At 42.4% G+C, this 18,160-nt stretch overlaps 1 protein-coding gene across 5 annotated transcripts in view; it reads left to right on the forward strand.

Annotated features, from left to right (window-relative positions):
* The window catches only part of MSRB3 (methionine sulfoxide reductase B3), a 117,229-nt gene that overhangs the window by 13,517 nt on the left and 85,552 nt on the right, over positions 1–18,160 (forward strand). For 3 of the 5 annotated variants that reach the window (XR_008732446.1, XM_055711876.1, XM_055711875.1), the window contains exon 2: positions 6,051–6,177. Coding sequence is in view for 4 of the 5 variants with exons in the window: in XM_055711876.1 (XP_055567851.1) it covers positions 6,051–6,177 (127 nt within the window). In the remaining variant the exon portion in view is untranslated. Of the gene's footprint in view, positions 1–3,948; positions 4,072–6,050; positions 6,178–18,160 lie in introns of all 5 variants that reach the window. The other 2 variants (XM_055711878.1, XM_055711877.1) reach the window with 2 other exon arrangements.

The following is an 18,160-nucleotide window of genomic DNA, read 5'->3' on the forward strand; positions in this document are numbered from 1 at the left end:
CTCCAGCACCTCTCGAGCTGTATCAGCTGCAGTGCATGCTGTGCTTGGTGTGTCCAGGCAGGCATGCACCCACCTCCAGCCCTGCTTGCCCTGCAGGTGCAAGGACAACCATGACAGTTTGTGTTATGAAACATTGAAAATACTCCTCATTTAAACACTTTTCTGTTTCCTCTCCTGTAAGGGCCATTAAAACATCTGTAGCAGGATCTGACAGTATCCTAAAATGTATGTTAGCCAAATTAATATTTGAAAATCTGTTACGTGTTAGACTGTGTGTTCAGTGTTGCAGAAGGGTGTGTATCTTAGGTTTGAGTTTCTATGATAAATACACTCAGTTGCTACAGGAAAGGTTTAAAAACAAAGTCCAGCATAAGATAATATGTAAAATTCAAGAAAGCAAAAAGATTTTGAACTTCACTGTTCAGGCTCCTTTCTGATGGTGCTACTAACTTCAAGTTCAAAGCTTGAGGTTTCCTGAGTTTCCACTCAAATATTACAAGGTATGGCAGTAATTACCTCTTTTATCAGGGCACAATGTAAACTTCCTAAAGGTAGACTGGGTTGCCATTCGGTCTACATTTGCACATTCCAGCACAAACAGCTAAGGAGAACTTGCTTTAACTGAGAGTGTTAAAAGTGAAGTGGGAATTCAGGTCTAATACTTCTGATTTCTGTGGCTGTAACTGAGAAGCTAGTATTGTATGAGGGGAGGAAAAAGAATATGCAGACAAGCATGCAAGTGAAATACTACAGTACTTTTGTAGACCTGTAAGGCTGACACGATTAGTTTCTTTCAGAATGTTCTATGCCTCTTCAATAAGTGTTTGAGAAGCTTATATTTATAATTATCTTGGTGATGTTTTGCTGCATGTTGTTAGCTGTTAATGATGAGAATACTTTACTCTTATCAGACAGTGAGCTTTTGCGAGGTATTTTAATAGCAAATCACAAACTTGTGAAGGCACCTGGTTTGCATTATCAGTGGATGTACAAGCACATGAAAATCCAGAGCATAAAATCTCTCTTTAAAGGTGAATTTCCAAAGGTTTTGTTAATTACCTTTACAATTTTGTGCTGAGTGCTTCAAATACAGTACGATGCATTGAAGCATGCAGCTGTCTAAAAATATAATTATAAAGCATAAATACGTATTCACAGGATGTATGCTTTTTTTGAGGGCTGAAGGCTGCCTCCCCATGGTTCTAGCAGGCTGTTGGGAGGCCGGGACAGAAAGGTTATGAGAATACTTCGTGCGCTGCAGTGGGTGCAAGTTTCAGGATCAGAGGTCTTCTTGGATTGGAAGGGGGAACTGGAATGCTTCCCTTCTCCTTTCTTTGATAAATAACTGGCAGTCCTCATCCCCCTGCTGAAATGTTTTCCTGTGTTCTAGTCTCCTGCCCCAGCTGGCAGCTTGGTGATGGTTATTGGATCAGACCCTATTTAAACATCTCCTTATAAGCTATTAAACATTGCCTTTATCCCCACCTTAGCACACACCAAGACAAACCTAAGACATTTACCACAAACAGCAAAGTCCCTAAAAAATACCAAGTGCAACGTGGGGAGCAGGAGAGACCGAGGGCTTTGGAATTAGCAGAGGATGTGTTAAGGGAAAATGACTAGAGAGTAAATAACTGTTTAGACACAGAGATCCATGATATACTGAAATATTTGCTCACGTGGTTCTCTCTAGGCTGCACTTCTTGTTCCTGCAGTGCCCGGTGGTTGCTCTGTTCTGTCTGCTGAGTCTGACTGGCAGCAGCTTTAGGTGAGCAAAAGCCAAATAAATAAAAAAAATCCAAATGCTAAGCTGGGAGAAAAAAAAAGTATATATTAAATATTCCACTAAGCTTTATCAGTGAAACATTTGGTTATAATTTGATCTATGTCAGAATAAATAAATACATAAAACTTTTGCAAAACAACTGTTTGAACTTACTGCTGGACTGGAGAAACTTAACAAACAAATATTGATTAAAATTAAACTGTTAATGTAACACTTGAGTATAGCAATCTCACAGGTCTTTACTGTCTTCTAACTTCTGGTTGTTTGGGTTTCTCCAGTGTGGCAGTATTTTTGCTCTTTGCTTTTTCCAGTGACACAGAAATTCCTGACAAGAGCATGGCGCTCTGGCTACTGTGTATCTATCTCTAATTGTTTCCTGCCCTTCAAATGGGGTCAGAGACTTGGGGGTGGGGGGAGGGAAATTAAAAAAAAAAAAGTTGAAGCCTCACACTACTAAGGTCTCATTATTGGGGCAAGAAAAAAAAGATGGTTCCTTTAAGAATGTGTGGGGTGTTTTTACTTACTTGTAGAGGGCTAAAACTTCACATTTTTCTTGTGAGAGCTGGGATTCTTGTGTAATTTTAGGAGTTCTAGACCTGAGTTGTCAGGAAAAACACTGACTATGGAAAAACTTAAACCAGTAATGTTATCAGCTCCTGAGATTCTTGGTGTTTCCCTTACAACTTCTAAAAGCAACATGTGATGATACCAGAATTTAATCTCTCAAGTTGTCCCTCTTCCAAAGAAACTTCTCTACTTGCAGCCAGAGGTTGAGAAAACATAACCTGAGTACATACAGAGTTCTTAATTTCTGAAGGACAAATTTGATAGACCCCCTACATTACTTTTAATGAATCACATTTCTTGTGATTTCTGAACATTTGCAATTGGCAATATAGAAGCTCTTGAAAGCTGGCAGTACTTCATCATATGCCAACATTAGGTTATCAGCATCCTAAAAGGAAGGCTTATCCTGGAGTTAAAATGTGTATTGTCCTAGCAAAAGGCTCCCGAAGCCCACCTAATGAATGACAGTTACTGCTGTATTTGTATGCTCTATATTTATAAGATTTACAAGCTATCTCTCAGCATAGTGTCCATCTTACAAGAGCCAGACAGATGAAAGATCCACACTGGCCCATGTTGTGCCAGGTTAAAGAGTTTAGTGTAGTGAAAGGGCTCCAAGAGGTTGCAGCGGTATCCTGGGTTTTGCAGGCTGTGCAGCAAGCAGCACCTTTCAAAAAAACTGTGGCCCACCAAACAACAAAAACAAGATGTCACATAAAAAACCATCATCCCCTCCTCTGGATTGTGAGTTTTGCTCAGATGTCTTCGTGGAGCATCTATCCCGCCATAAAAGTGGCCTGTTGCAGTGCTGTAATAAAGGTGGTGGTGGGGGGGTGACAGGTCTGCGTGGTGGGGGTGCAACGCTGCAGTACTCGCCATGGCTCAAGCACAGGACAGTTGCATTAGCATGGTGCCATCCCCCAGGCTGCTTGGCCCCAGCACTGGTGAGGTGGGCCGCTGTGCCAGCCCAGCTAGGTTTCCTCCAGGCTGAGGCCAGCGCCTCCAGCACCAGCATGGGGTCTTTGCTTAACCTGGAAAGGTCTGGGTGTGCACGGTACGGGAATTTGAACCACCCGCAGTGGTATTTCCAGGATGGTGTTTTCTTCCCATGTTTCTTGTTTTGCTCTGGCTGTCACCGTTCGAGAAATCTGAGACACAAACCCAGTTCCCGAAACGGTTGCAGGCTGTGGCCGAGCTTGCACCCGCTGCAGGAGGAGCTGAGGAGAGAGCTTAACCCGTCACAGCAATGTTACCGTCATTCATCCCCAGCCTGCTCTCTGGAACGGGCGGGCAGGGGTGAAGCCCTTCCACACCAAGTGCGCTAATTGCGTTGCGTTTGGCTTTGCTCTCTGTGTGGGTTCCTCAGGCGCGGTGCTCGCCCGGGCCGGTGGGCTCCCGCAGCGGGGCTTCGCTTGCGTGCGTGCGTGCGGGGCTTGGCACCCGAGGGCCCCTCCTGCGCCAAACTACCGGGCATTGCTGCAACGTACCGAGCAAATGAAAATAGCGATCAAAATGTCAGCAATAAAAGAATAAAGTATGTTAACTGCAATAAAGTACTTTCATGAACGCTCAGTTATATTTTATTGGGCTTTTAGGACTTATATATCCTCCGAGCCTTTATGAATCCTTGAGACTAAATAAGAACATTTCGGTGAACGCTGAAATACTCGGAATTTTCAAGAGGTCAGGATCTATTTTATAATCCTCGGGAATTTCAGGTAATTTCCTTTAAACTGTTTGCACTTGAGGGAGCCGAGGTGCGGAGGGAGGAGAGCAGGGAGGTCAGCCCGGCACCGGGGAGGGGGCGGCAGCTGGGCCGCCGGAGCCGCCAGGGGAAGGTGGCGGGGCGTGTCGCGCCACCTCTGTGCCGTGCTGGCGGGTGCCTGCCCCTGCCGCCGCCGGGGGCTTCCTGACTGCGCCGGGGGGTCGTATGGCCGGGGGCGGCACAGACCTGGCCGCCTAGGGTCGGTGTGCCCGCTCCCCCTCCCTCGGCGTGCGGGCCTGCGGAATGGCCCTCGGTGCTGCGGCTCTGAAACGCCCGCTCCCGAAAGCCACGCTGCTGAGCGTTTCGCCGGAGCCAGGCGCTCACGAAGCCCCGCGAGCGGCCCGTGGCCCCGGTGTAATGGCGGCCGGGGGCAGCCGCCGCCTAACGGCGGGGCCGCGGCGGGGGCCGAGCGGTGCTGGGCCGGGGCCGCCAGGCGGCGCCGCTCTGCGCGGGCAGGGGGCGGGGCGTCCGGGGCCGCTGCTGGCGCCGCGCGGAGAGGGGCGCGGGCAGCGCCGGTGCGAGCGTGTGGCGGGGCCGCGTGCAGCCCTCTGGTCTTTTATTAGCCGTCAGTCTGCTCGCGAGGCGGTTTGTCCTTTTGTCCTTTTTTCTTTTCTAAGCAGCTCTGCAGCCACTCGTGACAAGGACATGTGTGTGCCTGTGCAGCGGCCCTCCCGGGCTGCCCGCCGTGCGGCGCCCGCGCCCCGTTGCCGCCGTCGCGCCGCACAGAGGCGCTTGGGGGTCGTAGCGGCTTCGGTTGGGATAGGGCAGAGTTCAGGCACGTTAACCGGGCGCGTTCCCGTCACATGCGCTGGTCTGGCCATACGTGCGGCTGGGGCTGGGGGCTGGGGGCTGGGGCTGGCTGTGCGGGCAGAGGCCGTGGTCAGCTTCCCCCCGGCGGTGGGGCGGCCCGGGGGGAGCCCCTGCCCTGGGCCACGGCGGGACCCGCACCCCGCAGCGCCGCTGCTGCCACACGGGCACCTGGGAGGAGAGGGGAGCCGGGCACTGCAGCTCAGCAGCCTGCTGCGGCCCGATCCTGCTTTCAGCAGAACCGCTGGGACTTCGGTGGGGGCTGGCTCTCGTCCCCGATGTCACATAATCTTCTGATGCGCGCTGCGGCTATGAGTGACCGGGCTTTAACGCAGCTGCGTCGCCTCTTTCCCGCCGCAGGGTGAATGAAGCAGTTAGTATTCATGCGTTGCATCCTTCTAAAAGAAAATCTCGCGGCTGCCATCTCTCTGTTTGCTATATTTAAACTGGCCGGAAAATTGTTTAAATATATCTCATGGACAGTTTACAATGCGAATTATTTCCTGTCTTTAAAAAATAAAAAAAAAAAAAAAAAGAAAAAAGTCATGGTTTTAAGATATCTGGCAAGTTTATTGCAATGAAATGTCACGTTCCCCAAACAAGCAATTTTTAGCAATGACTGGTTTCCAGCATTCACCATTCAGAAATGTTATGGCGTGTGATTTTGTTTTAAATAACATAAACAGAAAAGGCCTGCACGTTTGAGCTGCCTGACATTCCTGGGTGTTCAAAGCAGGATTCCTGCTATCTAGGTGAGGCCCTGAGGTTTCTCCCTTAGTATCTCTGCGCTAGTGACCACTTAGGTTGTACCCCGAGTTGCTCTCAGTTGGGCATCTAAAGCAGCTGTTGGGAATGCCCCCTGTAAGAATGCCCCTTCCCACTCACTTGGTAGCATAGAAAGTTATTTCACTGAATATTACGTAATAGATACCAAAATGTTATGGGGGAGGGTATCGGAAATGCGCTAAATGTACTAAGTGCATTTAGAATTGTGCTCCCATGTGGTGGTCTCATAAAATTGTAAGCATTGTTTTTTCTGTGAATGTATCTTAACATTTTTGATGTTTTAATTTGTTCTCATTTTTTTTTCTTTTTTTTTTTTTTTTCTTTTTCTTCCCTACTCAGCTCTTGCCCCTGTTCTTTGCCTCTGGTTTTGTTGGTGAGGATATCACAGTGATGTCTGCATTCAACCTGCTGCATTTGGTGACAAAGAGCCAGCCAGTGGCCCTGCGAGCCTGTGGGCTTCCCTCAGGTTGAATGGGTGCTGCTTGTTGTGTCATGCGTAATGAAGGCCCTTTTAGGAATGGGTGTCTCTGCTGCAGGAAACGATGTGCTGTGGGCTGCTCTGGTTTGTTTAAATTTACCTTTGAACCAGAAGTTTGTTTGCTTTTTTTTTTTTTTTTGTGAAAGTCACTGGGTTGAGTGAGGGTTTTCACGGCTGAGATTTTAGGATGCTTGGAAATGCTGTCTGACTTGTCCAACTATTCTCTCTTAAATTTTACGTTACTTTCCTTGTTCTTGACAAAAGTAGTGGAATTAAACTGAATATTATTTATTACATTGAATTTACAATTTTTTAAAAAGATGCATAAAAGAATTTAGCATATTGATTGCTATTAAATCACTGGACTTAAAAATATTTTCAGAAATCTTAAGCAGTATACTATAGTTACACTCCATATGTCCCTTTTTACATTTTTATTATAAATCAAATATGTTGCACTGAAAATTATGTACAAAAAGTGTGCAGAATTTAAAACTTAATTCTTTAATTCCTCTGACAGCATATTCTTTAGTTATATGACACTTGTCTAAATAAATAAATGGAAACATGCTATGTAATGCCCAGATGCAGCTGCACTTTTCATGTAACGTCCAGGTTCAACTATTAGGTCTGTGAAGGGTGCCGTAAGACCCCATGTTGCTGAAGTGGTGGTATCATGAAAACCTTGAACCTCAGTATTTTGTGTTTCACTTAAACAGCAACAGTATCTTTAATGTCTGCACAATAATATCAGTGTACATAGTTAGGTGGGAGAAAATAAAAGCTGCACTGAGCTGATTTTGAATGTTACTGGGAATTTTCTTGACACCCAAAGAAAAAAGATACAATCCTAGCTAATCACTATTTGAAGCATCAGAAAAGAACCAGCTTGGGTGTTTGTACTACACTCACAACTGGTTCATATAGGCACAAAAGGTTACGAGCACTTTTTCCCAGAGCTGGACTTAACAAGCATATGGAGGTGAAGTTTTAAGGATTTTTTTTTTAGTGATGAGACATCAGTTTTCAAGCTGATGGATTTTTCTAAAGCTGATTACACTTTATTTGAACTAAATGTGAGTCCAGTTTTTACAGCATTTGTGTTCTGTTTCCCCGCACATGTGCACAAAACTCCCATTAACTTAGATAGGAGCTGCAAACGCATATTGAGGAAGAGAGAGAATAGCGCACATTGTGTCAGCCTGACCTTGGTTTCCTGTTGTATTTGCTGCTAAGCCAGATTTAAAATCCTAAAAATACAGGGCAAGCAAATTTCCTTAGCCCTCATTATGCACTTTTTGACGTGCGCTCGTATGGCTGGTGTGTACCTTAAAGTGGGGGCACTCAGTCTTCTGGCCATTTTGTTCCTGCTCTGAGAAGATCTCACAGTTGGTCAGCTGTAAACGCAGTCAGTCCGTGGGAGGTTTTGCTGTTACGTACCTGTTGCAAAACATTTCATTAGCTATTTTGTCAGATTGTTTTCCTGGCATAATCCAGTACTCACATTTTGGAATAAAAAGCTCGCAACACTACTGTTTATTTCTGTCCCTTTGATCCATAACTATGCAAACATTAACAGATTAAGTTCCACTGGCTGGCTACTTTATAGATATATATAGGGAGAGATATGTAGGTATTTATATATAATAAAACCAAACTCATTTGCTAACAGTGGAATAATATACAATCACATATCTCACATATTTTAACCATAATCTAAATTTCCCAGATGCTTATAAATTAACATAGTCTTGCTTTGCCTTTGGTTTGGTTTTTTGTGTGTGGTGTATTGATAGGGTTGCAAGTAAATAGTATATAGCATGTATCAAATTATACATGGGAACGAGGTCTAGAGCCAGCATCTGTTTAAATGCCCCAAATGCACTGTGACTTTAACTTTTCAATATACGGAAAACACCCCGAGTTTTCATGTTTTTGTTTTTATAACATAACACTTTGAGTTAGGACCTTTCCCATCACCCACTCTGTGTGAACTGGAGCTCTGCAACCATACCACTATGTTGTGTGCCCACCGAGTCTGGAATGCTGTGCAGTTTGGTCTCCTAATTCAGTGGCAAACTCCATACAGAAGGAGACTTTCTAACCTTCTGGAACCCCTACCCGCTCAGCATAAGGGAACAAAGTGCTGGCAGAGCTGTAAATTGGGCTTTCAGTTTTACACTCTGTGCAGTTAAATATTTGCAGGACAAGGACTTGAATGAAAGTATCTTTTCAATTTCTGTGCTTGGAATAGTACTTCCTGTAAAGAACAAAGTAATAGAATGCAATATTTACTTTATATTTAATATAAAGTTGTAGATCAGAAATAAGTGATTTTTTTTCCCTAAAAAAAGTTAAATGAACGAAGTAATGTTAGGAAGTATCTTAGAATAGAGGCAACCTTCTTTGAAACACTTTTTATAAGCACGTTTGAGTTACACTGGATCAGTTGTGCTAGAAAAGTGTTTTTACTTGCTCTTTTTCTATTTGTATATTAGTACCTGGAGTGCAGATCTATTCTCCCAAATTGTATTTTTAAAATAATTTTTTGTCTGAAGTTAGGACTAAGCGTTTCAATATGTGCAAACCTAGGCATGGTTTGCCCAGAACATTTTTTTATAGCCGACATGGTGAAGTCGGAGTATGAGCAGGCACTCCCAGTAGATGGCACTAACCATATGCTGTTTTGCACGCCTAGCGCTATATGAAAAGCTTCCCATTTAGGAGTCATTCATACACAAAATACATCCTGAGACCTTATGAACATTTACAAGTATTTTAAGAAAAGCATAAGCATTGGAAGGAATCACATCAACATGTGCTCGTATGCAAACTACCTTCACATTGATTCAAGGTTTCTTCATTACCAGTAATGGTAACAGCTCCGTTGTGTCTCTGACGTGATGTAGAAGTGTTGCTTGTTGAACCCACTTTATTGGAGTTGAATGCTCTAAATTTCTTTGGAAATGTAGGATGTACACAGCACCTGCCAGGATTTAGTTCAGAGAAATTAAATCTTTTTAAAAAAACCAAACCAAAACCACAACAAAACCCCCCCAAACTTTTAATGTAAAAACTACTTCAGCTGCTTCGGTGCATACCAACAAGTAACTGATACAAGTAACGATTACACAGATTCCATGTACATATGTTTTCTGTAGCAGACCACCAAGCTGTAAAGTAAAAAAATAGCTGATTTTGCTTTGCTGTGTCTTTTAATTATTACGGGTTCTCATTTCTTAAGAAAATCCTGTATTTCTTTAACACTTTGAATGTTGTGCTGCTTACATCACATTTTTTGCATGAGATGATCTGGCTTTTCCTCTCCTGTAGATCAAAGAAAATTATGGTGCTTATAAAATTAGAGTAAAAGTAATGATGAAGAAATTACAGGGGTAGACTTAGGGGTTTTTTTTCCCTGTATGAAATAATAAAGTCCTAGGTAATATTAAATTGTTGCAAAGTGTTTAATTACCAAAATAACTACTAGTAGGAAAACATACTTTTCTAGGATTAAACTACAATACATCTGTATTAAGATGGTGCTGGGCATATGGTGTAAGTCTTCATTAAGTAAATATCTATAACTGTAGTATAGTTTCTCAAAATTTGTTTTATTAAATCCATGTTAATTCCAAGTTTCAGTATAATGTCTTTTCATGTATTTGAAAGGAAAGTTAGTGAACAGAAAATTACTGGGTCTCAAAATTGGATTTTTAGTAGTAATCTGTTAACATAAAGGATTGCTTTTAGGAGCAGATCTCACAAACAGTTACATACATGAGTTATTCATATGCATTTGCCCCCCTTAACTCTCAGACTGCTCGTGTCAGTGAAATTATCTGTGTGCGTAGTGTTCGTGAGATCTGGCTTTAACAATGAGAAGTCTAGAAAAGAACTTAGTCTCATGTGTTCAAAGTATGGTAGTTGCTGTCAAATTTTGTGTGACTTGAGTATGTCTAAATGTTTCATATTGTATGTTTCTGTGTTCAGAAATACAATTTCCATAATGTATGTTATAACTTTCCTATAGCTTCCTGTAATGTGTATCACCAAAGACGTACTGTTACAGATACCTGTTCACATGGTCTGAAGGAAAATAAAAGTAAGACTGATATGTTGTGTAGCAAAAACCACCAGTATGGCTATGGTTAAATGCCGGTAATTTGCCTTATAAGTCCCTTTTTTCTGGGGTTTATATCTTGAACATAAAAATTTGCTGTGGGTTTAAATATGTCATACAAGGTCTCAGCTGGATGTATTTCTTCCTCAGAGCTGGCTGAGGGGCAAAAATTAAAACTAATTTCTATGAACCTAAATTTTTTTAAAAAACTTTAAAAGTTTTTAAAAATCCAAATACCAATTTGGAACAAAAATAAATTTTTAAATTTAAAATACAGTCTTACAAATTACCTAGTTTACTACCTCCCAACAGTTACAAGGAATTCGATAAATGCTTGAAAAGAGTCTTGAAAACAAGCACTGTGTGAGCACAACAGCAAATAGCATGTGAAGCTGTTCAGGTGTCATTATTATATAAATGTCTGTGTGTATGTCTGCCTCCTAGTCATGTAGTAGAATGCTGTATTATCATAGTAGAGCATAACATTATCATATTTTTGGAATGGCTTCAAAATGGGTTTTAAAAATTACCTTTGTATATATCTGTCTTAACGGGAGTATATTCAATGTTATTCTGTATTTACAAATGTTTCTTTTGTACACTACTATTTAGTCTAGAATGTTCTATTTAATACAGTTTAGAATGAAATTTATTTGTATATATCTTATCGGGAATAATACTCTTGTTGTCTCTGATGCTTACAAAACTTGGGATCATAAAGAAGACAAGAAACTCTTTGTTAATATATCCTTTTTGTTTGCACCCTAGGGTTTGTACCCTGTTTTTTCCCCCTTCTTAGCTCCTCATTCTGGTGGAATTTTGCACTCTCTCTCTGCTCATTTGACAGAAGGCGCTTGTCTCTGCCTCATCTGGGTGGAGGCTCCTCAGTGATCTGGCACTGAGTAGCACAGGGATGATGAGATGTTTCTTGTGCTCCCAGACTATGCACAGAGCCAGTTCCTTAATGTGTTCCCTGATGGATCTCTTAAGGTTATTTGCATTCCCTTCCTGCTCCCATAAAGGACCCACCACAAGCCATTTCTATCCTTCTTGCGGGAATGTTTTAATTCTGGGAGCTCATAAATTTCCTGTGCCCTCCGCAGCTCAGGCTTACTGCATTTTTTGCTTAGTTGTGCATGGAAAAGATGAAGGTTCAGCACTGACAGTGTTTCTGTGTTTTAAAGTCTTCTGTGAAAAGCTACTTTTTTGGGGTTTGGACTGACTGTTTATAACAGGAAGTCTGAGAAGTCCTTTAAGGTCTGCCTTCACTGTTTTCCCTTCAAAGCAACCCTAGGCTTTGTCCTTTGAGGAATACATGATGAAGGTTGCAGAGAAGAATGTGATGTAAAGGAGAAATGATGGCCCACAAAAGGGAAGGAGATCGTATGTATTGCTAAGCTGAGGGAGGGCAAGCAAGAAAAGGTGCAAGGTGGGAATGTGTACCCTAAAGTCAGTAAGAGTATGTTGGGAAGTGATGGAGGAGATGATCCAGGGGGTCACTTAGGTGGTGTATAAGCCTGGAATTTGATGGTACATTGAGTGAGTCTAGAGTGTGGACTGGGCACCAGAAACACAAACATGACCATAACATAGCTGTTAGGTTAACCACAGGTTGCTACAGCACAGATCATGAGCTGGGGGGAAATTCCAGGAATTGTGTTCCAGAGATAGCTAAGAAGCAGAAAATTTTTGTTCTTAGTTACAAGCTAAACGTGTGTCTCATTTCATGATTTCCTTCGAAAGAAGCTCTGTTGGGAAGGGGTGCATGCCTCAGGTGTGAAGGTGCCCCCTGCTCCAGCTGGAGGAGAGGTTCCTGTGGAATGGTAGCTGCTGGCAGGCCAGGGCTGGTGCTGGCAGCTTTGTGCACTGCAGGCTCCTGCTCAATGCTCTGGCCCAGGTCAAGGAGTCTCAAGGAGGGCAGAGTGGGGAGGGGCTTGATCGAGTCCTCTTTAAAGCCCTTTTATAGGGCTTGACCCTATCTTCCTGACCCATAAAGCATGGCTGACTTTCACAGAAGCGCAGGGAAGTCCAGAAGGCCCGCTAGGGAAAGAAGTTGGCAGTTACTAACCTCTTTGGCCATTTCTCTGCCATAAGTCCTGAAGCAGGTTGAGAGGGGAGGGGGGCTACAGTGTATTCCATGGTGGCCACGGCTGGAGCACAGCATGTTCCAGCTGTTCCTGTCCTCATGCTGGGTATGCCCCTCAGTGCTTGGAGATGTGGGATGAAAGGCCACGGAGCAGTCTGTGCCTGCTTGTGTCTTTGCTAAAAGGGTTCCTGAGCAGCTGGAGACAGACCAAGTTTTGCAGGGGGCCAGATCGGGGCTGTTGTGGGGAACTGGAGAAGAAAGACCTCCTCCCACCCTGCTCCTTTCCTCTACCCCCATCCTAAGTATAGATTGCGGCACCTTGATTCTTGAAACGCAGTGCTCATTTCGCAGGCCACACATCACTGTTGTGGAGGAAGCAGCAGGAGGATTTAGCAACAGCCTGAATGCCACAGTAGGCTACATACCACTGCGGTAACTGCTGGCAAATACTGACTTTTTAATTGTTTCTGCTGCAGGGTTAAATCTTTATTAAAGCAGTGTGAATAAACTTATTTTGACGGCTTACTGAAGTATTTAAAATGCAAAAGGTAGCATAAAGCACTCATTAAATTCAGCTTAATTCTGCTGTTAATAAAATGCCTTTCCGTATGTTGTGCACTCTTTTATTGATTCTGACAGAAATCTACTGACCAGATACAGAGTGCTCAGTGTCTCTGCCTTTCTTGTTTTTAATTTATACAAATGTAGTGCCTGTGAAAGGTGCTAGGATCATATAAGCAAAACAAAAGTCCCTGTATCAGTTAGGGGAGAGAGGAAGAGAAATCCATCATCATAAATGTTCCCCCCTCCACCACTGTACCAATAGATCTTGATCTTGTCTTGCCTGGTTTGCATCTGAGAGTAAGGCAAATAGGTCAGCTGCCCCGTGCACTCTGTCTTTGGCCATCTCAGCAGAAAGGGTAATAAAAGTGGCAGTTTATAACATAATGAGCTTTTGCTCCACTTAATTAAAGGTGCTTCTATTCACCAACCTCTGCTGAGCAGCCACATGCTGCCATCGCTGTAGTACTGGTGAAGATGATAGCTCAAAGCCCCAGGGGAAGCTGTCTTCACCTCCACCAGCCAGCACAGGGTCATGGTGGAGTCCTCAGTGGTTATAATTTGGAAAGGCTGTGAGACCGAGATTGTGGTTGGTAGTGACATTTATTTATTAACATGAGATAAGGAAGTAAAGTAGACATCCCTGGAGAGGACAAACGGAGCTGCTTTTCTTTCCCCCTTCCCCACTATGCAAAACACTTCAGTCTTTTGTTAAGTGTTTTTTACATTCACGAGGAGGGGAGGCAGGTTCAGATTTCTTTTCCAGGGAATGTCTCTTTGGCTTGTGTGGCTACCTTGGCCATGTAACCTGCTGCAAAGACGCTTGCAGACCTGCAGAAGCAACAAGGCAGCTTCTGTTCCCGTAGATGCTCCCTGTCCCAGGACCACTGGGGTTCCAGTACTACTTTCTTTGAAAAGAAAATGAGTGCATAGAGGAGATGCGTTAGTTGGGAGTTCGGGGGATATTTTTTTAACGCTTGAGAAATTTGCTGTCTTACACGGGAGATCTCTGACAGTGACTTAGAATACATACATTTATATAAAACATGAGCCATGCTAATGACCAGATGGAAAAAATAAACCTGACGGCTCTGTTCCTTGATTGCATGGGAAACTTACAAATTTGCGAAGGGGCTTGCCCTTTGCTTGTGGCCATGTGACACTCCTGAGTGTTAAGTAAATATTTTTTTTTAAACTCAGTTTATTTTGAGGCATTGTTCTTTTAAGACAGTATTTGGCCCAAAATTCTAACTGTTGTCCTCATACCTGACTTTTGGATTTTTAATGCAAAATATAGTGGAAATGGTCTTCACTCCATTACTCCCAAGGCTTGCATGAAACTGCGAATGGTATTTCAACAGTGGGTGGGAGTTAGCTACCTACAGCAAGAAAGCAAAGGAGACATCCCTCAGAGAAGAAACACAGATCTGTTTTTGAATGTGTAAAATATTTACAGTGTTTTTTTAGTGATGAAGTTTGGATTTTATTTAAACTTGACCCCCCAACATTTCAGAGTTCTTTTCACCATCTATCCTAGTCAGCAGCATGCTTAGGTAATTTAAAATGGCTTGTGATGGGATTGAAAAAAAATCTATCACGTCAAATACAGGTTTTGTAAAACAGTCTTTTTCAAGTTACGAGCTAATAGAACTGTTTGCATCAATTTGAATTTTTGAGAGTTGTTCTTTTTTAGACTAGATGGACAGTTCCTGGCTTGTTTGCAGTGAGAGGACACTGTGGCGTTCTCCCAGGGTTGCGGACTAAGGGCTGCAGAGACCAGACTAAACAGAAGTGAAAGAGAGAGTTGTGTGCTTGCCTTTTCCTAAGCAGAGGGAGAGGCAAAACTGTAAACAAGACGCATAAACTGTGTAAATTAAATTTGAAATAATAAAAATGAGAGATTTTGCTTTTAATAATGCTGTCAGCAATAGCATACAAAAGGATATTTATTTAAAGAAATGTATGCAAATATTTTTTAACCTTGCAGGATTCCTCTTAATGTCAGTTTGAGATAAGTTACCATTGATGACTAAGGTATGACCCATTTCTGAGGGGACAGGTTTTGGGAAGCAGAGAGACATATACTTAGAGCTAGATCCTGTAATCTGATGTACATTCGTAGACCCTTATGTAGTTGTTGGAGCTCCACGTATTCCCAAGGGTCTGCCCACACAGGTCACAGGATTGCAGGATTGGGGCTGGGGTGGAATACAAATAGTAAAATGTGCTGGAAGGCCCCTAAAAAACTGCTTGGGTATATTAAAGAAGTGGTACTGAGAACTAGAAGCCCAATGTATAATATGGCTGTGCTCTGCTGGAACATTTGATCTTGCTGTATTTAATTCAGGAAGTCTTAATGGTGTGTGCTCAATGCGTGACTGTAATGTCCATTAATGCTAGTGGAACATAAGCATACATAGAAGGGGGAAAATGTATGCTCTGTCTTCCACACAGTTGAAATGTTGAGTTAATTTCAGTGATGGGAAGCAAAAAAAGGTAAGAGAAAATCATTAGAATGGTTCAAAAGACTATCTGAAGAAGGAAAAGCGTCAGGCAAAATGCCACCGTATTTTGGGGCATGTCAGACACTAATTGCCACCCTCCAGCATGCTGGAGCAGGGGAAGGACCCAGGGGTGAGGAGTAATGGTCTGCTAACTTGTGTCGATCTGTAGGGAGGTAACTTGTTGCTAGTTTTCTTGTGATTACTCATATGGAAGGAAATGGCACGCGCCTCTGTTAGGAATCACAGATTTGAAAAGGTCAGTTTGAAACTGGAATTTTTATGTGAGGTGAGATGCTTAATGTCTTCATTATCAGGTCAACACCCAGAAAATACTTTCTGTTCACTTCATTCGTACAGAGGAGGACTCCAGAGCTGAACAGCCTGTAGTCTGCAGGTGAACAGTAAATGTCAGTGTGCATTGCGTTGCTTTTCAGAAAAGCCATTCCTAAGCACAGGAATGCTGTGAAGGCTCCAAAAGAGTTTCAGCTGGTGTTTGTTTCACCCTCCTCAGCTTTTATTTTATGTTTATGCATTAAGATTTGTGAGCCTGGCCTTTTCTTCGCAAAGCCTTCCATCCTGCTCCAGCTTTTAGCACTGCTGTAACTGTTGGCAAAAGGCTGAAGACAGGTGGCCTCAAGTGGAAACGCGGATGCCTATTTGTGGAACAGTTGCCTGTGCACCGCTCTTCTAATGAGCACCGACCCAAACGAAGGCACTGAAGTGTGCTGATTAGAGAGATTTAATCTGGCCTCCAATCCTGCAGTGGAATGTAAAGGGAATTTTGCCTGCCCTTGTAGGCTGGCATTCACCTCTCTGAACAGTGGGATCTAACTGGAGTTAGGAACATAGCTGTCCTGGACTCTTCTAAATGCCATTGCTGAGAGCATCACCTCCACAGCACAAGTAAGATCCAATCCAGAGTCCTAATGTAGATCCAATGAGTCCAGACTCTGTTATTCTCACCGTGTATTTAATTTAGTCTCACCTTTAATGTAATCACACTGATGTCATCCTATTTGTAAAACTGATGACCTTTTTTCCCATCTGCCTTGAACTGTATGATTTGCAAATGAACTGTGAGCCTGCCTTTATGCCTGAGTTGCTGAAGTTTGTTGCCTCTCTGGGAACCCTTTCCACAGCCCATACCTTGTTCCTTCTTTGGGGAACCAGACCAAGGAAGGTGGTCAGCCTGCACCTTTATTCTCCGCTTGAATAATGAGTATAGTAACAGCTGCATTACTCATGGCAGTTTCTGTCATATTTGGCATAAATTTGTGTAGCTTTATATTGTCCCCCCTCAAGATACAGATGGTTGGCTTGAATGTAGCAGACATATATGCCATAAAGGAACAGTTGAAAAAATGGAAGCAGACAGTCTTCTACTCCCAAGTTGAGCACTTTTGTCCCTCTTGCATGTAATTTTTTTCCTAACCAAAGGACAGTATTCCTAGAATCTCATCCAGTAATTTTCAGGATTCATTGCATTTTATTGAGGCTTGTAGGCCAGTGCTATTTCAAAAAATGTATCCTTACATCCTCTGCATTCAAGGGTGAGTCTTGCTTTACCTCCTTCGCTCTTTGGCAATAAAGAAATAGTGCAATCAATTTACTGAGCTGCCTTTTTCTTTTTTTCTTTTCTTTTTTTATTTTTTATTTTTTTTGCTAGCAGTTAAATAATGACTGCAATTATTTGAATAGGGCTGTTCTTGAATTGTGAGGGTGGACCAACATATTTCCTTCATGATTTGTAGCGCAACTATAGCTTTTTGCTGATGTACACCCCATTAAATTACAAACCCGGAGAGACCTTTGTTGGGGTAGGTTGCAGTTTACCCCAGTGGAGTTTGGCACGATTCCCCTGTAGACATAAATACTTGTCTGTATTGTAGAACATGCAGTTAATTATTAAAAACAATGGGGAAAAAATCTTTTATAACACACTTCTTACTTCTGATCTGTGTCATGGATCAAGTGGAATATAGAAATTTTCTTGTGCATATTTTGAGCCCATTGATTGAAGAACACTAATTTCTAAAATAGATGAAAAATTATTCAAGAAGATTAAAGAGGGAATATACTGACCATTCTTTAAAACATTTGGTATCTTCTTTGACTTTTTGCAAAGTGAAGTTACGTTTAATGTGCTTTTTTGCAACATCTAAAGAGTGAATAGAATTTTTTAAAAAAACAGATGGATATTTTTAAAAGTGAAGATGTGTTGGTTTGTAAGATTATTTGCTTCTCTCTAGACTACTTCTTAGCCTTGAAATTATAGATCAAAGGCTGTCTCTCAGTTTCTTTTTGAGCTGCATAACATAACGTAAGACTAGCTACTTATATAATGCATATTCTTCCTTTCCCTGTTAGCTGTACTTTGAAAGACTTATTAATTCTAGAGCACTGCACATTTGGAGAATAAAACCCTCCATAGTTTGACATCTTTAAATAAGCAACCAAATGTTATAAAGAACAAACCTCACTTACAGTTAGGAAACAATATTTACATTTAAGGTTGAAAAGCCAGGATGTAGGAAAATTTTGCTAATTTGGAAGGTGACCTTTGAGTGCACCAAAACCAAATAATTTGTAAGCTATGGCACAGGGCACATTCCTGCAAAATTTGTGTGAATACTGCTTTAGTGGTTCTTGAAAGACAAACAAAGAGACCTGGAATGAAATCTTTATCCTTCTCCGAAA

Source organism: Falco cherrug, chromosome 5 (genome assembly GCF_023634085.1).
Source record: "Falco cherrug isolate bFalChe1 chromosome 5, bFalChe1.pri, whole genome shotgun sequence".
NCBI classification, from domain to species: domain Eukaryota; kingdom Metazoa; phylum Chordata; class Aves; order Falconiformes; family Falconidae; genus Falco; species Falco cherrug.